This window comes from Bubalus bubalis, chromosome 13 (assembly GCF_019923935.1).
Source record: "Bubalus bubalis isolate 160015118507 breed Murrah chromosome 13, NDDB_SH_1, whole genome shotgun sequence".
NCBI lineage: Eukaryota > Metazoa > Chordata > Mammalia > Artiodactyla > Bovidae > Bubalus > Bubalus bubalis.
In genome coordinates, this window is record NC_059169.1 from 70205426 (window position 1) to 70232217 (window position 26792).

The following is a 26792-nucleotide window of genomic DNA, read 5'->3' on the forward strand; positions in this document are numbered from 1 at the left end:
TGTGCTTTTCTTCTGGTAAACATAGTAGGTATTGGGCCTATTTCTGAGAAAACTATACTCCTTTGAGCAGGACAGGTACTTCGCAGGAAGGGAAGTTGGGCAGATTTGCTTATGGTAGGGACAGCCTTGAGAGGAAGTCCAGAGCTCCTTTCCAGTAAGAGGTGGAAAAGGGAGAAGGAAGCAGAAGGGAAAATTCTGAACTTATAGCCTGGAAGAAGGCAGGCATCTGGACACCCAGTCCTAGGTGTTACGCCCTAGTTGTGACTGCCTGGAGCTGTTGAATTCAGGATAGAACTGTAGATTTTGGGGGCTAGTGTGACTTGAAATACACCCCCCATATTAAAGAGGAGAAATTGGGGTCCCAACTTTCTTATCAGCGAAAGGGACTAATATATGGTAGCAAAGGGATAGTTTTGGTGCTGGAGACTTTCAGAGTACAGTTACTTGTTGCTTGTTTTGTTTCTTGATAGTGAAGTAGAAGATACCTGGTGTCTGGAGGGTAGTTTAGGGATCTTGAGAAAAATTCGCCACCTTCCCAGTCTTCTTACTCAGTTCCTCCGCCTGCTGCTGCTGCTGCTGCTAAGTCGCTTCAGTCGTGTCCGACTCTGTGCTAGCCTGTAGACGGCAGCCCACCAGGCTCCCCCGTCCCTGGGATTCTCCAGGCAAGAACACTGGAGTGGGTTGCCATGTCCTTCTCCGCCTAGTAAACTTCAATAATGTGTCTTTGGCTATATAACAGTACTGGTTAGCCATTTAAAGAATAAGAAAAGATTAAAGAACAGACCATACCAGCACTCTTTTAAGCTGGACTGTTGTCTTTTGGTGGGATAAAATATGTATCAGAATTTACGGTTTCTCTGCAGCTAGGGAGCCAGCCTACATTCAGCCTGGAAGTTGTTATTTTCCAGCATACATGTAAGGAGCTATTAATGGCCTTTCACCATGAAGATAATTTTATGTGCTGGTATTTAAATTCTAAGTAGTTTGTTTTTAATTACTATTATAGAAAGATGAAATATTTCCAATTTTGAGCACTCCCTCTAGACAGGAAAGAAACAGGGAAGTCCTTTTATTCCAAAATTGGGATGAGGAAATAAATCTATTACTGGTAATGTGCAGATACCAAAAATAGTCTTAAATCTCCTAAGAAATTCAGTAATAGAGGTATCAGAGAAAGACTATAAAATAAATATTTTTAAATGAATGAATCATATAAGAAAGAATCAGAAGCATTAGGGGAAAAAACCCAAGATATTACCAGAGTAGATCAGGCATACTTGAAAAGGACTTAATGTAGCTAGAAATGAAAGAGGAAAAAAAGAATCAGTGACATTAGGTACTCAGTGGACAGAAGTGACAGGATTTAAAATTGGAAATGCTTATTACAACCTATAGAAAAGGGAAAGAGGACATACATGACTGCTTGCTTAGTGATACAAACTGTGCCAGGTTCTTCTGTTAATGTTTATCTCATTTAATTCTCAGAACCACTTTTTGAAGTAGTTTTAATATCCCACTTTTAAAAGAGTACTGTCGTTTACAGATAAGGTAAAAACAGTAGATGAAGCAAGATCAGTGAGGAAAATGATGAACTCTGCTCTGAATATGCTAAGGAATTTGTGGGGTGTTCGCTGAAGTGATCCAGAAGACACTCAGCTCAGGAGAGAGATCTGGAATTAAAGTTTTAAGCTGCTTCATTTCCCAGGGTTATTGGACTTGCAGAATATACCAAAATCTGTTTATTTCCTAACACAGTTGTTTATTTAAAGGATGCCGGCTAAAGGGAACTATAGTTGAAGGAATGACTCAAGTCTGACATCGAAATTTACTGTCTGTTGGCCACCTTTCCTTCTGTGAAAATAAGCCTCCTTTCAGGTATTTCCTCCCTGCCTCCGTCGTACATTTTATTCATTTCTCATGGGTAGCTGCTTAAAAAAAATTTAGTTGTGCATATAAACTGTCATCAGCTGATGAGAATAGTTTTTAATGTTATTTTAAACTAATCTGATGTTTTCGTGGGGGATTATGCTTGAAATGAGGTCTTCACATATGATTAGTAGTACTGTTTTAACAATTGATCAATCAGAGTACTGGTTCATTGATTAAGACTGTGGTACTGGTATAAGGAAAAACATACAGATCAATGGAATATAATTTAGACTCCAGCAATAAACTTACATTTACAGTAAATGGGTTTTCAACAAGGGTGCCAGTGCCGTTCAACAGGGGGAAAATGGTCTTTTCAACCAAAAAATATTGGGACAGCTGAGCTGGATATCCTCAAATCAAGGAATGAGGTTAGGCCTCTGCCTCACACTCTTAGGTGGATCAAAGACCTTTATGTAAGAACTAACATATTAAAAAAACTTCAGGAGAAAAAAGGTAGGTGTAAATCTTTGTGATCTTAGATTGGGCATTAGTTTCTTGATGACAACATCAAAAGAACAAGCAACCACATAAAAAATAAACTGAACTTCATTAAAATTAAATATTTATGCTTTAAGGGAGATCATCAAGAATGAAAACAAGCCCACAGAAGGAAAGAAAGTATTTGCAAATCCTCTCTGATAAGGGACTTATATCAAGAATATATAAAGCACTCTTAAAACTCAATAATATAAGACCAGCCCAATTCAAAAGTAGACAATAGACTTGAATAGACATTTCTCCAAAGGAAGTGTGGCCAGTAAGTAAAAAGATGCTAAACACCATTGGTCACAGTGGGATGCCACTTCATGAAACCCACTAGGATGTCTAAAATAATAAGAGCAGATTATAACAAATGTAGTTGAGAACGTGGTGAAATGGAAACCCTCATCACTGTTGGGATTGCAAATTGGGCTTCCCTGGTGGCTCAGATGGTGAAGAATCTGCCTGTAATGCAGGAGGTGAGGGTTCAAACCTTGTTTAAGGAAGATCCTCTGGTGAAGGGAATGGCTACGTACTCCAGTATTCTTGCTTGGAAAAGTCCATGGACAGAGGAGCCTGGCGGGCTACAGTCCATGTGGTCACAAAGAGTTGGACATGACTGAGTGACTAACACTGTCTCTTATAACTGCCGTAGAAAACAGTTTGGCAGCCTCTAAAGGTTGAACCGGAGAAGGCAATGGCACCCCACTCCAGTACTTTTGCCTGGAAAATCCCATGGACGGAGGAGCCTGGTAGGCTGCAGTCCATGGGGTCACTAGAGTCGGACACGACTGGGCAACTTCACTTTCACTTTTCACTTTCATGCATTGGAGAAGGAAATGGCAACCCACTCCAGTGTTCTTGCCTGGAGAATCCCAGGGACGGGGGAGCCTGGTGGGCTGCCGTCTATGGGGTCTCACAGAGTCGGACACGACTGAAGCGACTTAGCAGCAGCAGCAGCAAAGGTTGAACATTAAGTTACAGTATGATCCGGCAAGTCCATTCCTTGTTTTATACTTCAAAGAAATAAAAACATGTTTCTCCACAAAACTTACCCGTAATAGTAAAAAAGTAGTGACAGTGAAACTCACTCAGTTGTGTCCGACTCTTTGCAATCCCATGGACTGTACAGTCCATGGAATTCTCCAGGCCAGAATACTGGAGGGGGTAGAAATAATCCAAGTGTCTCATCAGCTGATGAGTGTATAAATAAAATGTGGAATATATCCTTACAGTGGAATGTTATTCAGCAACAAAAGAAAAGAGGTACTGATAAAGGGAAACAACATAAATAAACCTTGAAAACATGCTAACTGGAGAAACCACCCACCAGAAAAAAAGCATATACTGTATAATTCCATTTATATGACCACTTATATTCCAGAAGAGACAAATCTTTAGAGCAAGAATGGGTTAATGTTGCAAAGGACTGAGGTGAGAGTTGTGTAGAATCAGGAGGTGACTGCTAAAGGAAATAAGGTTTCTTTTTGTAATGATGAGAATACTCTAGGGACTTCCCTGGTGGTCCATTAATTAAAACTCTGTGCTTCCACTACAGAGGGCCTGGGTTCGATCCCTGATCAGGTACCTAAGGTCCTGCAGGCCATGTGGTGTGGCCAAAATTTTTTTTTAAAAAGAAAATGCTCTAAATTTGATTTTGGTGATGGTTGCACAACTCTGATTGTACTAAAAACTGTTGAATTTGTACACTTTAAATGGCTCAGTTATGGGCGTGTGAATGATATCTCAATGTTGTTGTAACCACCACCACCAGAGGAACAGTCGTTCCACTGTGGAACCTAGACTGTATGCAGGCAGGCAGAACAATATACTGTACTATTTTAAACACCGGACAAAAACACTTTCCTATAAAGATTAACTGGATGTTTCCTAATACAAATGTTCATAACCTTGCTGAAAAGTTACACACCATACATGCTTCAGAATTCATCAATAAACAAACCCAGATGATTCAGAGTTAATAATATAAAGTTGGTAATTGAAGCCATGGAATATAATATTCTAGAAGGGGTTTGTAGAGGAAGTAGATGAATGGCCTGCAAGGTTGTAGACAGAGCCTACAGGGAGAACTCCATAGAGGGACAAGGGAAGGAGGCCACGGAGGAGGGCGGCACGGAAGTCGAGGGAATAGAAACGAATGGGTAACAGTGTGCTCCTGCAGAGGCGCCACAGACGGATTTGTTTCACGAATAGAAGATTGCTGATGATGTTCGCAAAAGCAGTGTTAGTGAAATTTTTTTGGAAGCTGGCTAAGTGAATGGAGTGAAGAAGTGGAAAACACTGTAGACTGTTCCTTCAAGAATTTTGGCTAAAGGAAGACAGTTGTCAAAAGAAAATGTAGAGCGAGGAAGAGCTTTTTTTTTTTTCATATAAGATGAGAGAGACTTGAACAAACTCATGATGATGAGAAATAGAGCTTGGAAAAATGGACAAGGGGGTAACTGATGAAGAAAGACGCTGTGGTTGTGATAGGATGAAAGAAGAATGTTCGAGGATGCAGTTAATTGGGGATGGAATTGAGATTTGGATGTGCAGTGCATGATAGGAAGTTGAGAGAATTGCTACCATCTCATGGTTCCTGTTTTCTTAATAAATAGAGAGCCTGGTTTTCTTCAGAGAGGAAGGAGAATATGGAAAAGGGGTCTTGTGGATAGTAGCTTTTTCGTGCAAAACCTACCTAAGGAAGGCTGGAAAGCTATCCAAACAGCAAGCATTGGGAGTTTAACTGAGATTAGGGACCTGGAATTGGTAATGCCCATATTGGAGGCTGAGGTTTGTTTTTGTATTGTTTTTTTCTCTTGCAGCGCTTACTAGCCTGGCTTTTGGAGTAAGACTTGAAGTGAGTCAAAGTTAGCTTTTTATCGGGGCAACAGGATAGAAATTCAGGGGGCAGAAGTGTTGAAGAATGAGGACTGTGTAAGAAGGAAGCAAAACAGGAAGGGGTTAATAAAGTGGGGGAAAATCAAGGGCTGAGGGTCTAAAGTAATTTTTGTGGATCTAGGTCAGTCTGCCCAGTGACTAATTAACGGGAAGTTGTCTAGTGCCTTAATTGGACCTTTGGAGTGTTTTGCTGCCAGGGTCAGAGATTCTTCAAATTAGAGGTCAGTGCACATAGTGTTTAAGGGGAAGTCTACCCATTTCATATTAAAATGTTGAATATTCCAGAGTTTATGAATGAAGTGTCAAGCATCCAAAATTTATTCTAATTTGACTGGCAGATCTGTGGTTGGTTCTTGATGAAAGGATTGCTGGAAACTTAGGAAAAAGAAGAACTGGTGAGCCCCAGGAACAGGCTGTTAGAAGGGTTGTTGAAGATACCAGGAATGTGGTCAGGACTTGGTTTGAAGAGGAACACTAAACCAGCTTCTCGTCTTTGCTGATTAATAAGGGCACTGGTGACATGAAAATGGGCACAAAGTGACGTGGTACATGGTGTAAGTTCTTCTCCACAGCTCCGCGGAAGCAGTGGTCTTGAAGTGTGTGGAGGTAGATGAGACTGACTGACACATGTGGGACATGGGGACAGCGTTAATAATGACGACGGTAGCTAATGTTCCTGCGGGCTCTCTGTGCCAGGCACTGTCCCCATTATGCAAACTTTTAACATGAACTTATTTGTCGATGTAATCCTATGAGGCATTGTTATCATTTTATAGATAAAGAAGCTAAGATGGAGAGGCCAGTAACATTTCGAAAATATCATCCAGTTTGCATGGGGGAGCCTGAATTTAAACTTGGACCACTGACTCCAGAGCAGGTGTTTCTAACACTGTGCTGTGCAGTTATAGGGTAGTGCTCTAATGTCATTTGTATAATGTGTATTCAGTGTGTGTTGAATAATTTACATGAAACCTTGGAGGAAAATTGTTTGGTATGATATGGATGCTTTCTAATTTAGTGATAATTTTGTTGGTTATTTTATGAGAGAATTAAGCAAGAGCAGTGGTTAAGAGTGTGGTTCCAGCAGCATCAGCATCGGTATCATCTGGGATCTTGTTGGAAACAAATTCCTAACCCTTACCCCAGCCCTGCTGCTTGAGAAATCTGGGAGCAGAGCCCAGCAGTCTGTTGGTTTTTTTGTTTCTGGCCTCACTGAGTCTTCATTGTGGCGCTCAGGGGCAGTGAGCGGGGGCTTCTGTCTAGTTGCGGTGTTCAGGCTTCTGATTGCGGAGGCTTCTCTGTTGCAGAGCACGGGCTCTGGGGCGTGAGGGCTCAGGAGTTGTGGTGCAGGGGCTTAGTTACCCCAAGGCATGTGGAATCTTCCCAGAGCAGGATCGAACCCCTGTATCCTGCATAGGCAGGCAGATTCCCAATCACTGGACCACCAAGGAAGTCCCAGTTTGTGTTTTAACAAAGCTAGTTTATTTTACTGGAGGCTAAAAATTTGAGAGCTACCAACCCAGAGCAGAGCATCGTATCAGAAGGTAAATTAGAATTTGAATTAGCCTTAAATGATACTGAGATTGTCAGTGTTTTCTGGATCACATTCTGAGGATTGAAATCTGATGCGGATTTATTAGCATTAGATAGTCCCTGGTGGCTTAGACGGTAAAGCATCTGGCTACAATATGGGAGACCTGGGTTCAATCCCTGGGTCAGGAAGATCCGCTGGAGAAGGAAATGGCAACCCACTCCAGAACTCTTGCCTGAAAAATCCCATGGACAGAGGAGCCTGGTAGGCTACAGTCCATGGGGTTGCAAAGAGTCGGACACGACTGAGCGACTTTACTTTCACTTTTCACTTTCATGCTCTGTGATTGCAGTTTGATATGTTGATTCTACTGGTCACAAGTGAAATGGAAGCAAAATGTCCGTGGATCACAGCTGTTACAGCTCACAATGCTTGGTTGTATATCAGTAGTGCTATTTTCTTTCCTTTAAACGTTTAAAAACTTGTGTAACATTTGATATACAAAAATAGATACTGCAGATATGTTTTGAAGAAATAATAAAACAAATATCTGTGAATCCAATACTAAGTTTAAGAACTGGAAACAGAAGCTATCTCTCTGATCACATCCCTAGCTTTCTATCAGAAGTAAATCCACAGTCTAAGCAGTGACATTCTTGTCTAATTCTTCTGTCACTGTACTGCCCATGACTGGGCTGAGGGACTTGTACCCTAGACTTTGGGCCTCTGTGTTGTAATGAAAGTGCATGTGTGACTCCAGAGCCAGAGCATGTATTTCATTCCGTATATATACACACATATACACACATATATAAAAAGTAATCCACTGTCATAAATGTGTGTAAATCATTACTTTGCTTTTCCTGATTATCGTACATGTCTGTATCCTGAAATAACATAGTATTTACTTTTGCTTGCTTTTTTTATAATATGAAATACTCATACTGTTTAATGTGGAAAATAAAAAATTTTTAGTTGTTTTGTTCATGTAACGTTAACAGTTCTAGATTCATTTGTGTAGCTGTAGTTCATTCATCCTCATTGCTGAGTAATGATTGCCTCACAATTCATTTATTTTCCTTTTAATGAACATTTGAGTTGCATTCAGTATTTTTGTTTCTTGCTATTATTTTAAACCAGTGATGCCAGAAACCACTTACATTGATCTCATGATGAGTATATGCAAGAGCCTCTGTAGGATTTATACCTTGAAATAGAATTGTTGTGTACTTGAGTATTTTCATCTTTACCATATTTTAAAAATGCCAAATTTTCTCCCCAAAATGATTGTACCAACTCACCAGTTGCTCTACATCTTCATGAACACTTGGTGATATAATACCTACTAACGTTTTGGCCACCTCATGTGAAGAGTTGACTCATTGGAAAAGACCCTGATGCTGGGAGGGATTGGGGGCAGGAGGAGAAGGGGACGACAAAGGATGAGATGGCTGGATGGCATCACTGACTCGATGGACGTGAATCTGGGTGAACTCTGGGAGTTGGTGATGGACAGGGAGGCCTGTCGTGCTGCGATTCATGGGGTCGCAAAGGGTCGGACACGACTGAGCGACTGATCTGATCTGATCTGATTCATGCTCCAGGTTTCTTTCCAGTTTGGCTTCTCTTTTCACTTTCTGTGTGACATCTTTCAAAGACCAGAAATACTAAATTTTAATGGAGTTATTCTTTTGATTTTAACATTTTTGTGTTCTACTTAAACTTTTCTCCACCCAGGGACTGTAAAGTTATTTTTCTGTAAAAACTTAAAGTGTTGGTTTGATAAATTTTCAAACCATCTGGAATTGATTTTTCTGTATGGTGATATAGTAGGCATCCAGTTTCTTTTTTTTCCCTCACATGGATAATTATTTGGCTCAGGACCATTTATTAAATGGCCTGTCTTTTTTTACTAGTAGTCTGCAATACCATCTCTATCATATCAAGTCTCCATGTATGTTTGGGTTTATTTGAGGGATCTTTTCTTGTTTTGGTGAATTTATTTTCTGCTTTAATCTGTATATACTTTTATATCTTTAAAAGTTAAAATACTTTAAAATTACAGCTAAACATCATTAATAGAAGTAGCTTTGTTTAAATGTCCAGTGTTCAGACTTCCCCAGCGGTGTTTTATGTGGCATACAGGCACACATTCTGGTGTATGTAGTGTTACTGTTCAGTTGCTAAGTCGTATCTGACTCTTCGTTAGCTCATGGACTGCCGCTCTCCAGGCTTCCCTGTTCTTCACTATCTCCCTGAGTTCGCTCAAACTCATGTCCATTGAGTCAGTAATGCCATCCAACCATCTCATCCTCTGTTGCCTGCTTCTGCTCCTATCCTCAGTCTTTCCCAGCATCAACATCTTTTCCAGCGGGTTGGCTGTTTGCATCAGGTGGTCAAAGTATTGGAGCTTCAGCTTCAGCATCAGTCCTTCCAATGAATATTCAAGGTTGCTTTCCTTTAAGATTGACCGTTTTGATCTACTTACTGTCCATGGGACTGTCAAGAGTCTTCTCCAGCACCACAGTTTGAAAGTATCAGTTCTTCAGCACTCAAGCCTTCTTTATAGTCCAACTTTTTCACATCTGTACATGACTACATTATAGTTTGTTTGGATTAGTATTCATATAAGTTCTATGTTCTGTGATTGGTTGACATGTCTCTTAAATCTCCAATCTGTAGGTTCCTGCTCCATTTCTCAAGCCACCACCCCTCCCCCTTTGCTTTGTTGTTGTTTGAGAAATGGAGTTGTTTATCCTGAATTTTGCTGGTTGCAACTTCTTTTTTTTTTTTATTGAAACTTAAGTTTTATCATGATATTTTATATACATGGTGGGAAAATGGGAGACACATATCAATTACATATCAGGAAAAACTATTTTAATAGTGTTGTTATATAGTGTATTGGCTAGTTCCAGTGGATCTTTATCTCTTACTGCTGACATTATCTCCAGTATTTGAATTATGTGGCAGGGTTCATTTCTGTCTTTCAAACAGTGCCTGTTTTCCCACTTCTTTTTGGTAGGAAATGAAGTTTTTATATACTTTGATCCAGCATGTGTACTTTTGAGTCCACACCAAGGTGCATCAGTCTCAATCATTAATTTTCACTAGGTGTTGACTTTAGAACTTCCAAATGAGCCGCAGTTTTCAGTGGGCAACCATTAAACCGTATAGAGACTCAAGTCCATCAAAGCAGCTGCTGCTTCCTTGGTACCATCAAATGAATGCACCACTCCACCTACACACCGATCTCTGTTTCTTCTCATTATGTCCAAAAATTCAGCATGTGAGTTCCGACAATGAAGAAACATGGGTAATTTCGTTTGTTCTGACAGTTCAAACTGTTTTTCAAAATACTTGAGCTGAGTATCTTTGGAACAGAACTGTAGTCGGTCAAAATCAAGTCCACATTCCCCTATGGCTACAACTTTCCCCTGTTGCGTTCAGCAAGATTCAGCAACTCCATCAGGTAATGATCAGGGTCATTCTTTTCGAATTCATCACATCTTGTAGGATGACACCCAACGGTGCTGAAAAACATATCATTTGCTTGTGCCAAACGCAGTGCGTCTTTACTGTCCTGTAGATTCCAGCTGTAACCATAAACTTGTTAACACCAATCTGAACAGCTCTCTGTATTCCGTCCTGTAAGTCATCTTGATGCTTTTGAACCCACCTATAAATTCTTCTGAATGTAGGATCTGTCAAGTTGATACCAATATCCACCAATTTGAAATGACTCATGACTGCAGCCCCAGGTTCTCCTCGACATGGTTGCAACTTCTTGATGTTTAGTATGTCCTCTTGTTCTTTTCATTTCCTATAAATTGGTTGTTAAATGTAAAGGCTTGGTATGTTTTGTTTATTAATTAATCTCTTTGCAAAGATTGATTTGTATGTGGTATTATATACTACAAAAGAAAGATCTTGAGATAAAATTCACATACATTTTCACATCTGCTCAGTGGCTTTTAGCATATTCGTACTAAAAGTTGTACAGCCATCTCCATACCCAATTTCAGAATATTTTCATTACCACAGAAAGAAAGAATACGACCTTTAGGAGTCATTCTCCATTCTCCACCCGCCTTCAACTAATCCGCTTTCCATCTCCATAGATTTGCCTATTCAGAACATTTATATAAATGAAATCATATAGTATGTGATCTTTTGTGACTGACTTAATTTTATTCAGCATAATGTTTTCAAGGTTCATTCATGTTTTTAGTATATGTTAGTAATTCATTCCTTTTTATTGCTGAATGATTTTCCATTGTATGGGTATACCACATTATATGTATCCATTTGGTGGGGCGTCTAAGTGACTTCCACATTGTGGCTATTGTGGATTGAGTTGCTGTGAACATTCTGGTACAAGTTTTTGTGCAGGCTATGTTTCCATATCTCTTGGGCATATTCTAGGAGTACAGTTGCTAAATCATGTGGTGATTCAGTGTTTAAATTTTTGAGGAACTCCCGGACTGTTTTTCAGACTATTGTGCAATCCCACCAGCAGAATGCCAGAGTTCTGATTTCTCCACATTCTCACCAGTACTTATCTGTCTTCTTTATTTTATCCATTTTAATGAGTATCTCGTGATTTTGTTTTCTATTTCTCTGATAGATAATTATGTTCAACATCTTTTCCTGTGCTTATTGGCCATTTGTTTATCTTCTTTGGAGAACTGTTTATTCAGATTCTTTGCTTACTTTAAAATTGTGTTGTTTTATTATTGAATTGTATGGGTCCATTCTGGGCTTCCCTCGTAGCTCAGTCGGTAAAGAATCTGCCTGCAGTGCAGGAAACCCGGGTTCGATCCCTGGGTTGGGAAGATCCCCTGGAGAAGGAAATGGCAACCCACTCCAGTGTCCTTGCCTGGAAAATCATGGACAGAGGAGCCTGGAGGGCTACATTCCATGGGGTCCCAAAGAGTCGGGCACGACTGAGCGACTAACACTTACTTATTTATTCCAGATACATGTCCCTTATCAGATATATAATTTGCAAATCTTCTCTCTCATTCCACAGGTTGGCTTTTCACTTTCTTGGATAATACATAATTTTTATTGTTGTTGTTCTTTAGTTACTAAGTCATGTCCAACCCCATGGACTGCAGCCCGCCAGGCTCCACTGTCCATGGGATTTCCCAGGAAGAACACTGGAGTGGGTTGCTATTTCCTCCTCCAGTGCATCTTGCCCACCCAGGGATTAAACCTGCTTCTCCTGCACGGGCAGGTGGGTTCTTTACCACTGAGCCACCAGGTGGTGGTGGTGGTGGTTTATTCGCTTAGTCGTGTTGGACTCTTGCAACCCTGTGGACCGCAGCACTCCAGGCTCCTCTGTCCATGGGATTTTCCAGGCAGGAATACTGGAGTGGGTGGTCATTTCCTTCTCCACTGGATCTTCCCAACCCAGGTCTCTTGCACTGCAGGCAGATTCTTTACCCACTGAGCTACCTTTTTCCTGCAGGGAAGCTCATAATTTTTATTAGGTGATGCATAGTGAAGGGCAGGAAAGCCTGGTGTGCTTCATTCCATGGGGTCACAAAGTGTTGAACCTGAGTTAGCGACTGAACCACAAACAACAGTGCTGGCTTATTTCATTTCCTGATATTAGCAACCGTTGATGATCACTGCCTAGATCCATTAATTTGTTAATTGTAAAGTCGTGTATTTGAATTCTACAGTTCCTTCTTTGTAAGAACTCTGAGATTGAAGTTAATGTTCCTTCAGCTCATTGAAGATACTAATTTCACCGCTCTGGGGCTTCTGTTGCTTTTCAGAAGTCAGCTTTGTCGTGAATACCTTGAAACATGGATGACTCAGTTGGTGGCAAATTTAGTTATTATAGTCCCAGAGCTATTTTTTTCTAGTTTTGTCACTACTCGACATGTCAATTTTATATCCTTATGTAGTCCCCTACCTCCTCCCCAAATAAAATTTATACATTTGCTTCAATTACTGTATTTAGAAGGAGCAAGTATATAAATACCTGTATTGCAGAGGATTTTAAAAACAGGTTTATGTTAGTATGGTTTATATCCAGTATAATTTACTTACTGTTAGTATAAAGTTTGATTTTTAGTCAATTGTTCAGTTGTGCAGCCATCACAAACATCTAGTTTTAGTCTACTTCCATTAACCCCCAAACTCCCTTCCTGTCCTTTTCTGAAATTATCTACTTTTAATGTAGAGATTCGTAACCTGGAGTTGATAGAGGCTTCTGATGGCTCTAAAACAGCATGAAATTATATGTAAACCATATGTCATATAGGGCCTGTTTTAAAAAGGCAAAATTTTAGTAAAGTAATAATTATACGAGTACATTTTAGAGTTGTCTGGGGATATACAAATTACTGTGTTGAAGGTTACAGGCGATAGTATGACTGTGCCACTAACTGGATGCACATTTAGCTTCATGATTTTTTTTTTTTATTACTTTTCTTGAAGTTTCATTTCGTCATACACATATATAATTCATTTTCATACATTGTGAAGTCATAGGTAGCCTAATTTCCTTGAGCTCTCTACCTTATTTCTTCCCTGTTCCCATATATTTATGTGTGAAATAGTTCTAGGTGATTCTTTCTGATATTTTATAGGTTTGTATTTTTGTTATGGTGGCTAGTTAGCTTTATTTGGTTTCTTCTATTTTAGTTATTATCTATTGATTCCCTGTTATGTACAGTTCGGAAATTGATTATGACTTCTTCCCCTCCTCCTCCTCAGCATCTGATGTAAAATATATCTTTTTATTTTTTAGTTTTTTTTTTTGTCTATTGATCTTTTTTCTTTTTTGGTAGTTTGTGGCTGTACCGCATAGCTTATGCGATCTTAGTTCCTGGATCAGGAGTCTAACTCACGCCCTCAGCAGTGTAAGCATGGAGTCCTAACCACTGGACCACCAGGGAGTTTCCTTTAAAGGTTTAAAAAAATTGACCTTTATTTTGAGATAATTGTAACATCATATGCAAATGTAGAACATAATACGGAGAGACCGTTTATTCAGTTTCTTCCAATGGTAACATATTGTAAAACATTGATATATATACAGTCAAGAGCTTCTCCATCTTCAGCTGCAAAAATTGTAATCAACCTGATTTCGGTATTGACCATCTGGTGATGTCCACATGTAGAGCCGAAGATGGAGAAGCTCTATACAGTCAGCAAAGACAAAACCGGGAGCCGACTGTGACTCAGATCATGATCTCCCTATTGCCAAATTAAGACTTAAATTGAAGAAAGTAGGGAACACCACTAGGCCATACAGGTATGACCTAAAGGAAATCCCTTACAATTATACAATGGAAGTGATAAATAGATTCAAAGGATTAGATCTGATAGGTGCCTGAAGAACTATGGACGGAGGTTTGTAACATGGTACAAGAGGCTGTGATCAAAACCATCTCAAAGAAAAAGAAATGCAAAAAGGCAAAATGGTTGTCTGAGGAGCCCCTACAAATAGCTGAGAAAAGAAGAGAAGTGAAAGGCAAAAAAGAAGAGGAAAGATAGCATCTGAATTCCAAAGAATAGCAAGGAGTAATAAGAAGACCTTCCTCAGTGATCCATGCAAAGAAAGAGGAAAACAATAGAATGGGAAAGACCAGAGATCTCTTGAAGACAATTAGGGATACCAAGGGAGCATTTCATGCAAAGATGGGCACAATAAAGGACAGAAACGGTATGAACCTAACAGAAGGAGAAGACAGTAAGAAGAGGTGACAAGAATACACAGAAGAACTATACAAAAAAGATCTTAATGACCCAGATAACCACAGTGGTGTGATCACACCTAGAGCCAGACACCCTGGAGTGTGAAGTCAAGTGGGCCTTAGGAAGCATCACTATGAACAAAGCTAGTGGATGTGATGGAATTCCACTTGAGCTATTTCAAATCCTAAAAGATGATGCTGCAAAAGTTCTGCACTCAACCTTCCAGCAAATTTGGAAAACTCGGTAGTGACCACAGGATTGGAAAAGGTCAGTTTTCATTCCAGTGCCAAAAAATGTTCAAACTACCACATAATTGCACTCATTTCACATGCTAGCAAAGTAATGCTCAAAGTTCTTCAAGCCAGGCTTCAACAGAACGTGAATCCTAGAGATTCATCCAGGCTGTTGCTTGTATCAATAGTTCATTCATTTTTTAAAAATATGTTTATTTTGGCCACACCACGTGGTGTGCAGGATCTTAGTTCCCTAACTAGGGATCAAACCCAAACCCCCTGCAGTGATAGCGTGGAGTCTTAACCGCTGGACTGCCAGAAAAGTCCCTCTTTTCTTTTTATTGTTGGGAAGCATTTTGTGGTATGGATGTACCAAAATTTCTTTTAAACTACAAAGGATGTCTGGGTTCCAGGTTTGGGCTGTCATGAATGAATAAAGCTGCTACCAACATTTGTGTACATTTATGAAGCATAAGTTTTCATTTCTTTGGGATGAATGTTTAGTAGTTGCTAAGTCCAGAGTATTTGCGTGTTTAGTTTAAAAAAAAAAAAATGATTTTCCGGATACTGCTTTACATTCCACCAGCAGTGCATGAGTTTCTCTGCATCTTCCTCAGTGTTTGGTATTGTCTCAGTTGTTTAATTTAGCTGTTCTGGTAGGTGTGTAGTAATATCTCATTTGGTTTTAATTTGCATTTCCCTAATGGTTAATAATATTGAACATCTTTTCATGGATTTATTTGCCATCTGTATATCCTCTTTGATGTAATATCTCTTCATTTCTTTTGCCTATTTTCTAATTTAATTGTTCTAATATTCTAAGAGTTCTCTATAATAGTGTCATTGACAATATTTCATTTTCAGTTTCTACATGGAAGCTTTTCATCCTTTCCACATGGAAGCTTTCTAAGAGTAAAATTTTAAATTTTGATGAAGTTCCATTTATTGGTTTTTCCTTTTATGGATCATGCTTTTAGGGAAAGTCTAAGAATTCTTTGCCTAGTTCCATATCCTAGTTTTAAATTTCAACATGATCAGTTTGTATGAGGTATGAGTCTTCAAGTTGAGGTTCATATACTTGTCTGTTAACGTCTACCTGAATACCATCATTTGTTGAAGAGTCTAGCTTTCCTCTGTTGAATTATTTTCATGCCTCTGTCAGAAGGCGATTCAGCATGTTTGTGCAGGTCTGTGTGGGGTCCTCTCTTCTGTTCCTTTGATCAGTGTATGGATCTCTCCACGTGTATCACGCAGTGTTTATTACTGTAGCTATATCATAAATCTGGAAGTTAGATAGACTAATTCCTCTCACTTTTTTCTCCACAAAATTGTTAGCTGTGCTAATTACTTTGGCTTTCTACATAAGCTTAGAACAGTATTATCGGTATTTGAAAGGAATTGTGCTAAATCTGTATATCATTATGAGAAGAATTGACATCAACTTGAGTCTACCAGTCCATAAACACAGTATGTCTTTACATTTTTAAGATTCTTAAATTCCTTCATCAGTGTTGTTTCATTTTAACATCTGTATCCTGTACATGTATTGTTAGGATCATACCTAAGTATTTTTTTTTGAGAAATTATTAATGATATTCTTTGTATTTTTCATTTTGATGCCCATGTGTGCATTGTTAGTTTATTGCTGGAGGAATGAGGCTCCCTGACTTCAGACTCTACTACAAAGCTGAAGTAATCAAAGCAGTATGATACTGGCACAAAAACAGAAATATAAATCAGTGGAATGGGATAGAAAGTCCAGAAGTAACCCCACACACCTGTGGTCAATTAATCTATGACAAAGGAGACAGGAATATACCATGGAGAAAAGACAGTCTCTTCAGTAAGTGGTGCTGGGAAAACTGGACAGCTGCGTGTAAAAGAATGAAATTGGAACAGTCTCTGAGGTAGTTTTGATGCCCATGTGTGTAGACATACAAACTGACTTTTGTGTTTTTATCTTGTATTCTGTGACCTTGTTGAGCTCATTTATTAGACCTACCCTACATAGAGATGTCCAGAGGCATTTTTCTTTTCTTTTTTTGAAATCCATTAGTCTTTCTAATGTATCTTGGTATTGGTTTTTCTGGATTGATTTCCCAGTACTTTGTGTGCTTTTTCAGTATTTTATTTCAGGTCTTTTAGTTTTAGAATTTTTCTTTTTTAATTATTGTCTTTATTGTTATTTCTAATAATTTTCACCTTCATTTCTTTTTTATTAAAATTTTATTTCTTTGCACATTCTGTATCTCTTAAGCATTATCTTTTGTATGATTGTTCGTGGCCAGGTTTTCTTTCTGAAATTTTCAAAATTTTCAAATTCTTTCATTTCTGTTACCTCATTTTTTAGTTTTTCTGAATAATAATGTTCTTCCATGTTTTCTGTCATTCTCTAGGATGTAATTTTTACCTGTTGTGTTTTAATGGGTCATTCTGTTCCTTGTGTCTTATGACGTAGAATTTGATCCCAGTCCTTTCATGTTGTTCATTTTATGATACGTTTTCCTGAGCTTTTCAGAGTGAGGGAGGGGTCAGGGTAGCTTTTCTAGCCATGCTACTCTAGACCCCCTTCTTTTTTTAAAAATGGTTTTATAAATATATATATATATATATATTCCTATTTTCTGAGATCTGGCTCTTTTTCACTCACCCACTTTCTTCTGGATCCTCTCTCTATTTTGCCCTAGTTGTGCCTGTCTTAATCACTTGGAATTCTTCTCCCAGAAATTTCGTTTCAGTTACAGGGCTTTTCCCAGGAAGGAGGACTTCAGCCTCTCGTTTGAGTCTGCTCTCGTCATTTCTTAGACTGTTTTGTCCCTTTCATTTGCAGCTATCCTCAAACTGCCTTTCTAAATTCTAGAGATTCAAGATTTGGGGTTCTCCTCCTTCAATTACCCAGTTACTTCTGCCCATTTCCTTCGGCAGATATGCTAAGAATATGTCAGTCCTATAGTTGGTGATTTAACCAGATTTAACCTTCTTGTATTTGAGAATTCATGGGTGTGCCTTATCACCCATTGTAGATTTTGTCCGTTGGGTTTTGGTTTGACTGTCCTGGTAACTTTTTTTTTTTTTTTTTTTGGTGAAGTGAAAGATTCTAGATTAAAAAAATTCATTGAAAGATTTTATTCAAGAGAATTAGAACACAGGTTTGCATTAAAAAAAGAATGCTCTGGCTACATTATGGAAAACTGGTTCAGTGCATAGAAGGAGACTAGTTAGGAGACTAGTAATGATCCAGTTGACATGATGGTGGCTTAGTAGTCTAGGATGGTGGCGGTAAGGCTGGAAGGTTTGAATCCTGTTTTGTTGACCTTGTTGGATGTCAGAGAATTGCAGAGTGAGTAGACATGGACGATCTACCAGGATTGGGGCTCTTGAACTGTTTGGGTGGTTGCACTGTTTCCTGGTACTGGGAATATTCATGGAAGCGTAAGTGGTGGTTTTTTCTGTGGGGGAAGATCAGGGAGCAGGTGTGGTATTTATAAGCGCTGAGTTTGAGGCCTTGCAGTAATCTGTCCCCTATCCCTAAATTTACACATAGGCACACATATTTTAATTCTTCATTGAGCCCTTTCCTGACCCTCTGATCATGTCTCTTTCTGATATAGAACTTTATTATTTATTTTCCTATCTTAACAATTAACACATTTGTATTACTGCGTGTTATTACCATCTTTTCCCCTAGACCAGCTGCTGGCAAACTTTTCTTAAAAGGACAGGTAGTAAATATTACAGGCTTTGAGGGGCCAAGAGACAAAAATAAAGGTATCATATAGACATTTACTATCCTTTATACTGTAATCACTTAAAAATGTACAAACTATTCCTGTGGGGCCCTGCAAAAGTAGACAGCTTGTCAGAATTGGCCCACAGGCTACGGTTTGCTGACCACTGTACTAGACTATCGGAGAAGGCAATGGCACCCCACTCCAGTACTCTTGCCTGGAAAATCCCATGGATGGAGGAGCCTGGTAGGCTGCAGTCCATGGGGTCTCGAAGAGTCGGACACGACTGAGCGACTTCACTTTCAGTTTTCACTTTCATGCATTGGAGAAGGAAATGGCATCCCACTCCAGTGTTCTTGCCTGGAGAATCCCAGGGACGGGGGAGCCTGGTGGGCTGCCGTCTATGGGGTCGCACAGAGTCGGACACGACTGAAGCGACTTAGCAGCAGCAGCACTACACTATAATTGCTATATTTGCCTCCTAGTTGCAGGCATGTTGTGTGGAGCATTTAGGTTGGATTTAGTAAATTTTTGAAGAAAGAGTGAATACAGATTTGAAGCCCAGGTGAGAGAGCAGAATAGATACTTGGGAGGGGTCTTCAAATTGTAATTGAAGATGTAAGAGTAGATGAGATCACTTGGGAAGAATGTAAGGAAGGAGAGGCCCTAAGATGAAGCCTTTTTCTATAACTTAAACAGAGTGGAGAGTAAATGATGACTAATTCAAAGGTACTTGTGCCATAGATGATAGTACCTATTGCTGACTGACCTAAGCCATTTGGCCATGTACACCCATAGGTTCTTTTGGATGAATAGAAGGCCTTTAACTGTATAGATAGGTAAGGGTAATAGGTGATTTTCCTTAGAAATCTTACTACCAGTGAGTTATACTATTATTATTATTGTTTTTGACCATGCTGTATGACTTGTGGGATCTTAGTTCCCCAATCAGGGATTGAACCCAGGTCTTCAGTGAAAGTGCTGAGTCCTAACCATTGAAGTGCCAGGGAATTCCCAGTGAGTTATAATAAAATAAGGCTTAGACAGAATTTGCTGTTAATTCTTACACAAGTGTGTCTTGGCTAGCAGTCACAAGAGTCATGGAGCTTGTTTTATGAGTTTAGCTCTTTTAGATCCTGAACTACCACCTAGCAGTAAAACTTAACCCTGCAGGAGACCTGGGTTTGATCCCTGGGTTGGAAAGATCCCCTGGAGAAGGAAATGGCAACCCACTCCAGTATCCTTTCCTGGAAAATCTTATAGACAGAGGAGCCTGGTGAACTACAGTCCATGGGGTCGCAAAGAGTCGGGCACAACTGAGCGACTAACACTAAGACACCAGGAAGATCTGACTAGAATTAGGGAACAAAATCTTTCAAGATGAGGTGGGCCACAGAATCACTTAGACTCAAAAACTTCTCTGTAGGGCTTGTCAGATTCTTAAACTGCAAACAGGTAAGACTCAAGGCACTTGTACAGTATACCTAGTTAATCCATATGTCTTGAACAAATCCAGTTCAGCAATAAAAAATCATTTCCAACATCTCTTACATTAATTAACAAACAAGTGTCTAAATTCAGAAGTTGATATTCGAAGCACTTACTAATTGGGAATTAACTCCTGATTTGGGCACTTCACATGCTAACTAACTTCCTCTGAAGTGTAGATTCCTCATTTATTTAGAGTACTTTAGAAGTTAACCCACCACTTCTAGCCTTGCTGAAGTAGTATTTTAATGGAAATTACAGTGTGGCAGTAACTTGATCATACTTTTCGAAGAGATAGGCTGCCTGAGACTTTTTTGTTGTCTACTATCTTGTTTTTTTAACTGTTTTTAACTGCGCTGGATCTTGCTGCCTTCAGGCTTTCTCTGCTTATAGAGAGCGGTGGCTACTCTCCAGTTGCTGTTCATGGGCATCTCGTTGCGGCGGCTTCTCTTGCTGCAGAGCACGTGCTCCAGGGCTTCAGTAGTTGCAGCACGTGGGCTTAGTTGCTTTGCTCCAGGTGGGATCTTCCTGGACCAGGGATCGAACGTGTCCCCTGAGTTGGCAGGCGTATTCTTAACCACTGGACCACCAGGGAAGTCCTTGTGTACTCTATTTAAACAGTTGTAAACAATTGAGTGTAGTAGTTATTGCAATCAGAATACCTTTCTCTTCCAGTTTTAGTAATGGTAGGATTAGGCAAACAGTTTATACAGGCAGATTTTGACAATTGGTAGTTTTTCAGGTGAATAAAGACAGCTTTCTTTACAGAGTGATCAGATAACACTTCATTAATATTTGTATTTGTTCAACATTTATTATAATTTGTATGATTAATCAATACATAAAGCATTCTCTGTATTAATAGTGTTGAAGCCTAACCCAGAAACATTAAATATAGAATTATATTCAGGGCTCTTTTTACTGTTGAACCCTATTAGAAGTAATAGTTTTAGCAGTTCCTCTTTCCATCACATCAAATAAATGTTACTAATTTGAATTTTGTTTGGCAGTTTTCTTTACATTAAATATATATCTGTCTTTAAGCATGAGTTTATATCTAGATTAATATTTCAGTGTATTTAACAAAGTTTATAATTTGGGTTCCATGGGATTCTTTTTCCTACAAAGAGATTAATTTATCACTGCAGTTTAAGAAAACTTGACAGAGGCACAATAGCAAAAGATCATTAAATAGAATAATATTAATAACATATTGCATCTAGCAGTGTATTAAAATAATACATCATGACATGTGGCCTTTATTCTAAAAATGTAAACATTTACTGTATTTGTATGTGTAATCAAATAATCCATTATATCACTGTGTTAAGGGGAGAAGGGATATATGTGCTGTCCTTAGTTGCTCATTCATATCCGACTCTTTGCAAAACCATAGACTGCAACACGCCAGGCTCCTCTGTCCGTGGGGATTCTGCAGGCAAGAATACTGGAGTGGGTTGCCATGCCCTCCTCCAGGGGATCTTTCCAACCCAGGGATTGAACCTAGGTCTCCTGCGTTGCAGGCGGATTCTTTACCAGCTGAACTACCAGAGATATCTAGTTATTTTAATAATTGCTATTAAGACATTTATGAAAGAGCCTCTTAGTAAACTTAGAAGGATACTTCTTTATCTTTTGATACAAAATACCTGTCTAAAGTTTATTTTCATTTTTATGTGATTTTTAAGGTCATAACAATGACTAATTTACTTTTTTGAAATATTAATTGTTTGAGATAGAATACATTAGTTGCAGGCATAAAAAATTGGTTCTGGCTGACTTAAAAGCAAAACCATATTGGAAGACTATGAGGTAGTTCATCGAATGAGTAGAGACACCAGATAACTAGGGATATAGCAAGTTCAGAAATAGGCATGGCTCACTGCCTTATCCAGATACTTCCTTTGGTAATTAACATGCTTTTAAAAAAAATTACCCCCTTTCTATTTTGCTCTGGGTTCAGAGTTACAGGGAAGAGTTCTGTTGGCAGAGTTGGAGCTCATGCTGTTTATGCTAGGAGAGAGTGAGATGATTTTCTTTTTTCTTTTTTTGGAGATGCTTTAATAGATGGTTCCATCAAGACTACAAAGTGGAGAGTATATAATTCCCCATAGAAACCTGGGTGCAGTTAGGACACGGGCATGGGTCTTAGGCGGCTGAGCTCTGTCTCCCACTCCCCACAGAACTAAGCAACAGGTATCCAGTAAAATAGACAGGAGTTTTGACTTTTTAGCTTCCTATAGTTCATCATTTAAAGTCTAAAACTGATTAATCCTTAATCTTTAAGAATAAAATCTAAAAAAAATAAATGCCAGAGACCTTAATTTATACTAGCAGTATCAATATTTAGATAATGAAATTTTTGTTTTTCTTACAGACAATGCGAAGACACAGAAATGAAGTGACAGTTGAATTGCGAAAGGTAAGAGTGATTTGTGTTTAATTAAAAAGTAGATTTTTTTTCTGATGTTAAAACTTTGTATAACTTGAATAATGAAAATACTATGGCAGATTAGTGGGCATCCCTAAAACTATACAGCATAAAAACATATGGTTAAATAATTTATGATGGTATACATTTTTAGTACCTTCCATTTATTGAGGTGTTAGGTACTGTGTGAAGTACTGTCCCACTGTCATTGAAATTCTCATAACATCTGGTGAAGTTAGATACTGTTTGTTAAAGACACTTTAGAAAAATAAATAACAATAGAATAACCTTATATTCTACTAGTTGGATGCAACTGCTGTTAAAAATTTGTTTTGTTTTCTTCCATTACTTTTGAATTGCCCTTGATTAGATTGTGTTCTTATGCAAGCACATTTTATTTTTTTAAGCACATTTTCTTTTAAGCAAATTTTAATTATCAATTAAGAAAGTACACATAATAAATTCTGTCTATATACCCACGTACATTTAAAAAATAGATTTGAAACTTACTTCTAAATCTTTGTGTTTGTCTTAGGTTAGATTTTCTTCATCTGATTCACTCCTAAAACTCACATATTATCTTAAATCTTTCCAGTTTCAGAGAGAAAGACTATCTTGATTCAGAGAGTACACACTCTCTTAGTAAGTCACTAAAATTAAATGGACTTCCCTGGTGGCTCAGACGCTAAAGCATCTGTCTACAGTGCGGGAGACCTGGGTTCAAACCCTGGGTTGGGAAGATCCCCTGGAGAAGGAAATGGCAATCCACTCCAGTACTATTGCCTGGAAAATCCCATGGACAGAGGAGCCTGGTAGGCTACAGTCTATGGGGTCGCAAAGAGTTGGACACGACTGAGCGACTTCACTTCACTTAGTACATTTATTTCCTCAGTAAGTCTTTAATACCCACTTTGTGTCATGACTTTTTACTCAGCATTGATATTATGCTACTTGGTATAGTATACAGTTCCTGAGATCTATTCTTCCATACCCCTTCTGACCCATTTTTTATTAAATTTGAAAAATACTTGCTAATCTCAGTTCTTTCGACTCCTTAGCTTCATGGGTACTCAGAGATTAACCTCAGTGATTTGTCAGTTTTCAGATCGTTGGGTCATTTGGACCAGAGAACTGAACTAAGCTTTAGCTTTTAATAGAGTGAGGTGAGCTCCTTGCCAATCTTAACACTTTGGACTTAGTTTCTTTTTCTTTTTAACTTTTTATTAGCACATACATACAAAATATCAACACAACTTAAGTGTACAGCTTGATGAATTTTCACAAAGTGAACACATCTGTATCCTAAGGCCCCTTCACAGTTGGTGCTATGCCCCAAGGTAACCATTACCCTGATTTCTAATGTTATAGGTTATTTTGCATATTTTGAACTTTATATAAACGGAATAGTATGTGTCCTTTTGTATTTGGTTTTTCATTCATCTTGTGAAGATCATTCTCTGTAGGAGAGCCACTAGGAATAAAATTGAAATTAAATAATTATTCATTTTTTGTTAGCTCTTCATATTACATCAACTCTCTCCCCAGATGTAAGCCTTCGTTTTCCCTTAACTTTTCATGCTTGGAATACAATTCTGAGACTTTTGTATTGGTCTTGGTATTATTCAGAATTCTCTCCTGTTTTAAGCTTTTTAGCTCTTCTAATATGCTTATAAATCTAAGCTCTCATATTTACTTGGTGATTTGTTTCTCTTATATTAATAGTTGTGCTCCCTCTGTATTTAATTTATAGAATTAAAGTTTCTTCCTTGCCAGAGTACATCTTTTCTTAATATCCACCTTGGTTTCTTTAGAGATCACTTTTTTTTTTTAAACTTTTATTTTATATTGGAGTATAATTGATTAACAATGTTGTGTTAGTTTCAGCTGTTCAACAAAGTTATTCACTTAAACATATACTTGTATCTGTTCTTTATCAAATTCTTTTCCATTCAGGTTTTTAAGAATACTGAGCAGAGTTCCCTGTGATATACAGTAGGTCCTTGTTGGTTGTGTGCTCAGTGGCTTTAGTCCTGTCCAACTCTTTGCAACCTTGTGGACTGTAGCCCACCAAACTTCTCTGTTCTTGGGATTTTCCCAACAAGAATACTGGAGTGGGTTGCCATGCCCTTCTTTAGGGGATCTTCCTGACCCAGGGATCAAATCCGTGTGGTGGTGGTGGTGGTGGTTTAGTCTAGAGACCTCTTTCTTAGCTCTTCATTTTTTCCCTTCTGGATAACATTATTTCCTTTCTAATTGCTCTGATTAATTCCTGAAAAAAATGCTTGTAGGATGATCAAAATAAAATTAACTGAAGAAATTTCAGGCAGTTCCTTATTTCACATTTCCGAATTCCTTGAGTAAGCAGCAGAAAGTGACCCCTTCCTGAAACAAAGCATAGACTTCAAAGCTTAATTGATTTTGATGTACTTCTTCAGAGGTGTGAAGAATCCTTCAAAAGAAGATTCTTCCACTCTTTAAGGACAAAGTGTCTGTCTTTGATTTCAGCCTTGTTATCTCTATTGCTCCATTGAGGAGAAAAATCACAGCATTGTTATTACTGACACTGAGATTGTTGAAAATACAAGGGAGCTAGTTCCCAGAGTTTCTTAGATTAGCTCTACATGTTTCTACTAGATGGTCAGCTTTTAAATTGAATATGTTAACCACACTCCTCCCATCCAACCCCAGCTTCCCTCACCCCAGTACTCCTAGGTCTCTTCCCCAGCCCATCTCAAAATGCTTAGTCAGATTTTGGACATGTAGTTGAAAGTGTTAGTCACTTCATTGTGTTCACCTCTTTGCAACCCCATGGACTGTAGCTCCTCTGTCCATAGAATTCTACAGGCAAGAATACTGGAGTGGGTTGCCATTCCCTTCTCCAGAAGATCTTCCCAACCTAGGGACTGAAGCTGGGTCTCCTGCACTGCAGACAGATTTTTTTTCCTACCGTCTGAGCCACCAGGGAGGCCTGGCATGCTGCGATTCATGGGGTCGCAAAGAGTCGGACACGATTGAGTGACTGAAATGAACTGAACTGAACTGAGCCACCAAGGAATCGCAGACATGTAGTTGGTAAATGAAAGTGAAAGTCATTCAGTCATGTCCGACTCTTTGCAACTCCATGGACTATGCAGTCCATTCTCTAGGCCAGGATACTGGAGTGGGTAGCCTTTCCCTTCTCCAGGGAATCTTCCCAACCCAGGAATTGAACCCAGGTCTCCTGCATTGCAGGTGAATTCCTTACCAGCTGATCCACAAGGGAAGCCCAGGAATACTGGAGTGGGTAGCCTGTCCCTTCTCCAGTGGATCTTCCTGACCCAGGAATCGAACCGGGGTCTGGAATTGTGATATCTTAAATTTTTACTTAAATTTACATTGCTTATTGAAATTTTATGAAAAACACTTTAGTTATAGAGTAGTGCTATTCAGAAGACCTGATCTGTGACAAGTCAGGGAGCTTGTCTCAAAATAGTAAACAAATCTAAAGCAGAGGAACGAATCAGTGAGCTGGAAGATAAAATGGTGGAATTAACTTCTGAAGAGCAGAATAAAGTAAAAAGAATGGAAAGAACTGAGGAAAGTTTCAGAGACCGCTGGGACAATATCAAACACACCAACATTCGAGTTATAGGGATCCCAGAAGAAGAGAAGAAGAAAGGGTATGAGAAAATTTTCCAAGAGATTATAGTTGAAAATTTCCCCAGCATGGAAAAGGAAATAGTGAATCAAGTCTAAGAGGCACAAAGAGCCCCATACTGGATAAACCCAAGGAGAAATATGCCAAGACACATACTAATCAAACTAACAAAGACTAAACACAAAGAAAGTATTAAAAGCAGCAAGGGAAAAGCAACAAGTAACATACAAGGGAAGCCCTGTATGTTTAACAGTTGATCTTCCAACAGAAACTCTGCAGGCCAGAAGGGAATGGAAGGATGTATTTAAAGTACTAAAAGGGAAAAATCTACAACCAAGATTGCTGTACCCAGCAAGGATCTTATTCAGAATTGATGGAGAAATAAAAAGCTTTACAGACAAGCAAAAGTTAAGAGAATTCAGTACCACCAAACCAGTTTTACAGCAAATGTTAAAGGGACTTATATAGTCAAGAAATACAAAAGAAGAAAAAAGATCTACAAAATCGACCTCAAACAATTTAAAAATGGCAGTAGAAACATATATATCAATAATTACTTCAAATGTAAATGGATTAAATGCTCCAACCAAAAGACACAGACTAGCTGAATGGATCCAAAAACAAGATCCATATATACACTGTCTACAAGAAATGCACTTCAGACCTAAAGACACATATAGACTGAAAGTGACAGGATGAAAAAATATATTCCATGCAG

At 38.7% G+C, this 26792-nt stretch overlaps 1 protein-coding gene and 1 pseudogene across 3 annotated transcripts in view; one reads left to right on the forward strand and one right to left on the reverse strand.

Moving 5' to 3' along the window:
• Window positions 1–26792, forward strand: part of KPNA3 (karyopherin subunit alpha 3) — a 95004-nt gene that overhangs the window by 24151 nt on the left and 44061 nt on the right. For all 3 annotated transcript variants that reach the window (XM_025262976.2, XM_025262975.2, XM_025262977.2), the window contains exon 2: window positions 22384–22428. In XM_025262976.2, the coding sequence (XP_025118761.1) occupies window positions 22384–22428 (45 nt within the window). The remainder of the gene's footprint in view (window positions 1–22383; window positions 22429–26792) is intronic.
• On the reverse strand, window positions 9700–10588 carry LOC102389018 (annotated as a pseudogene).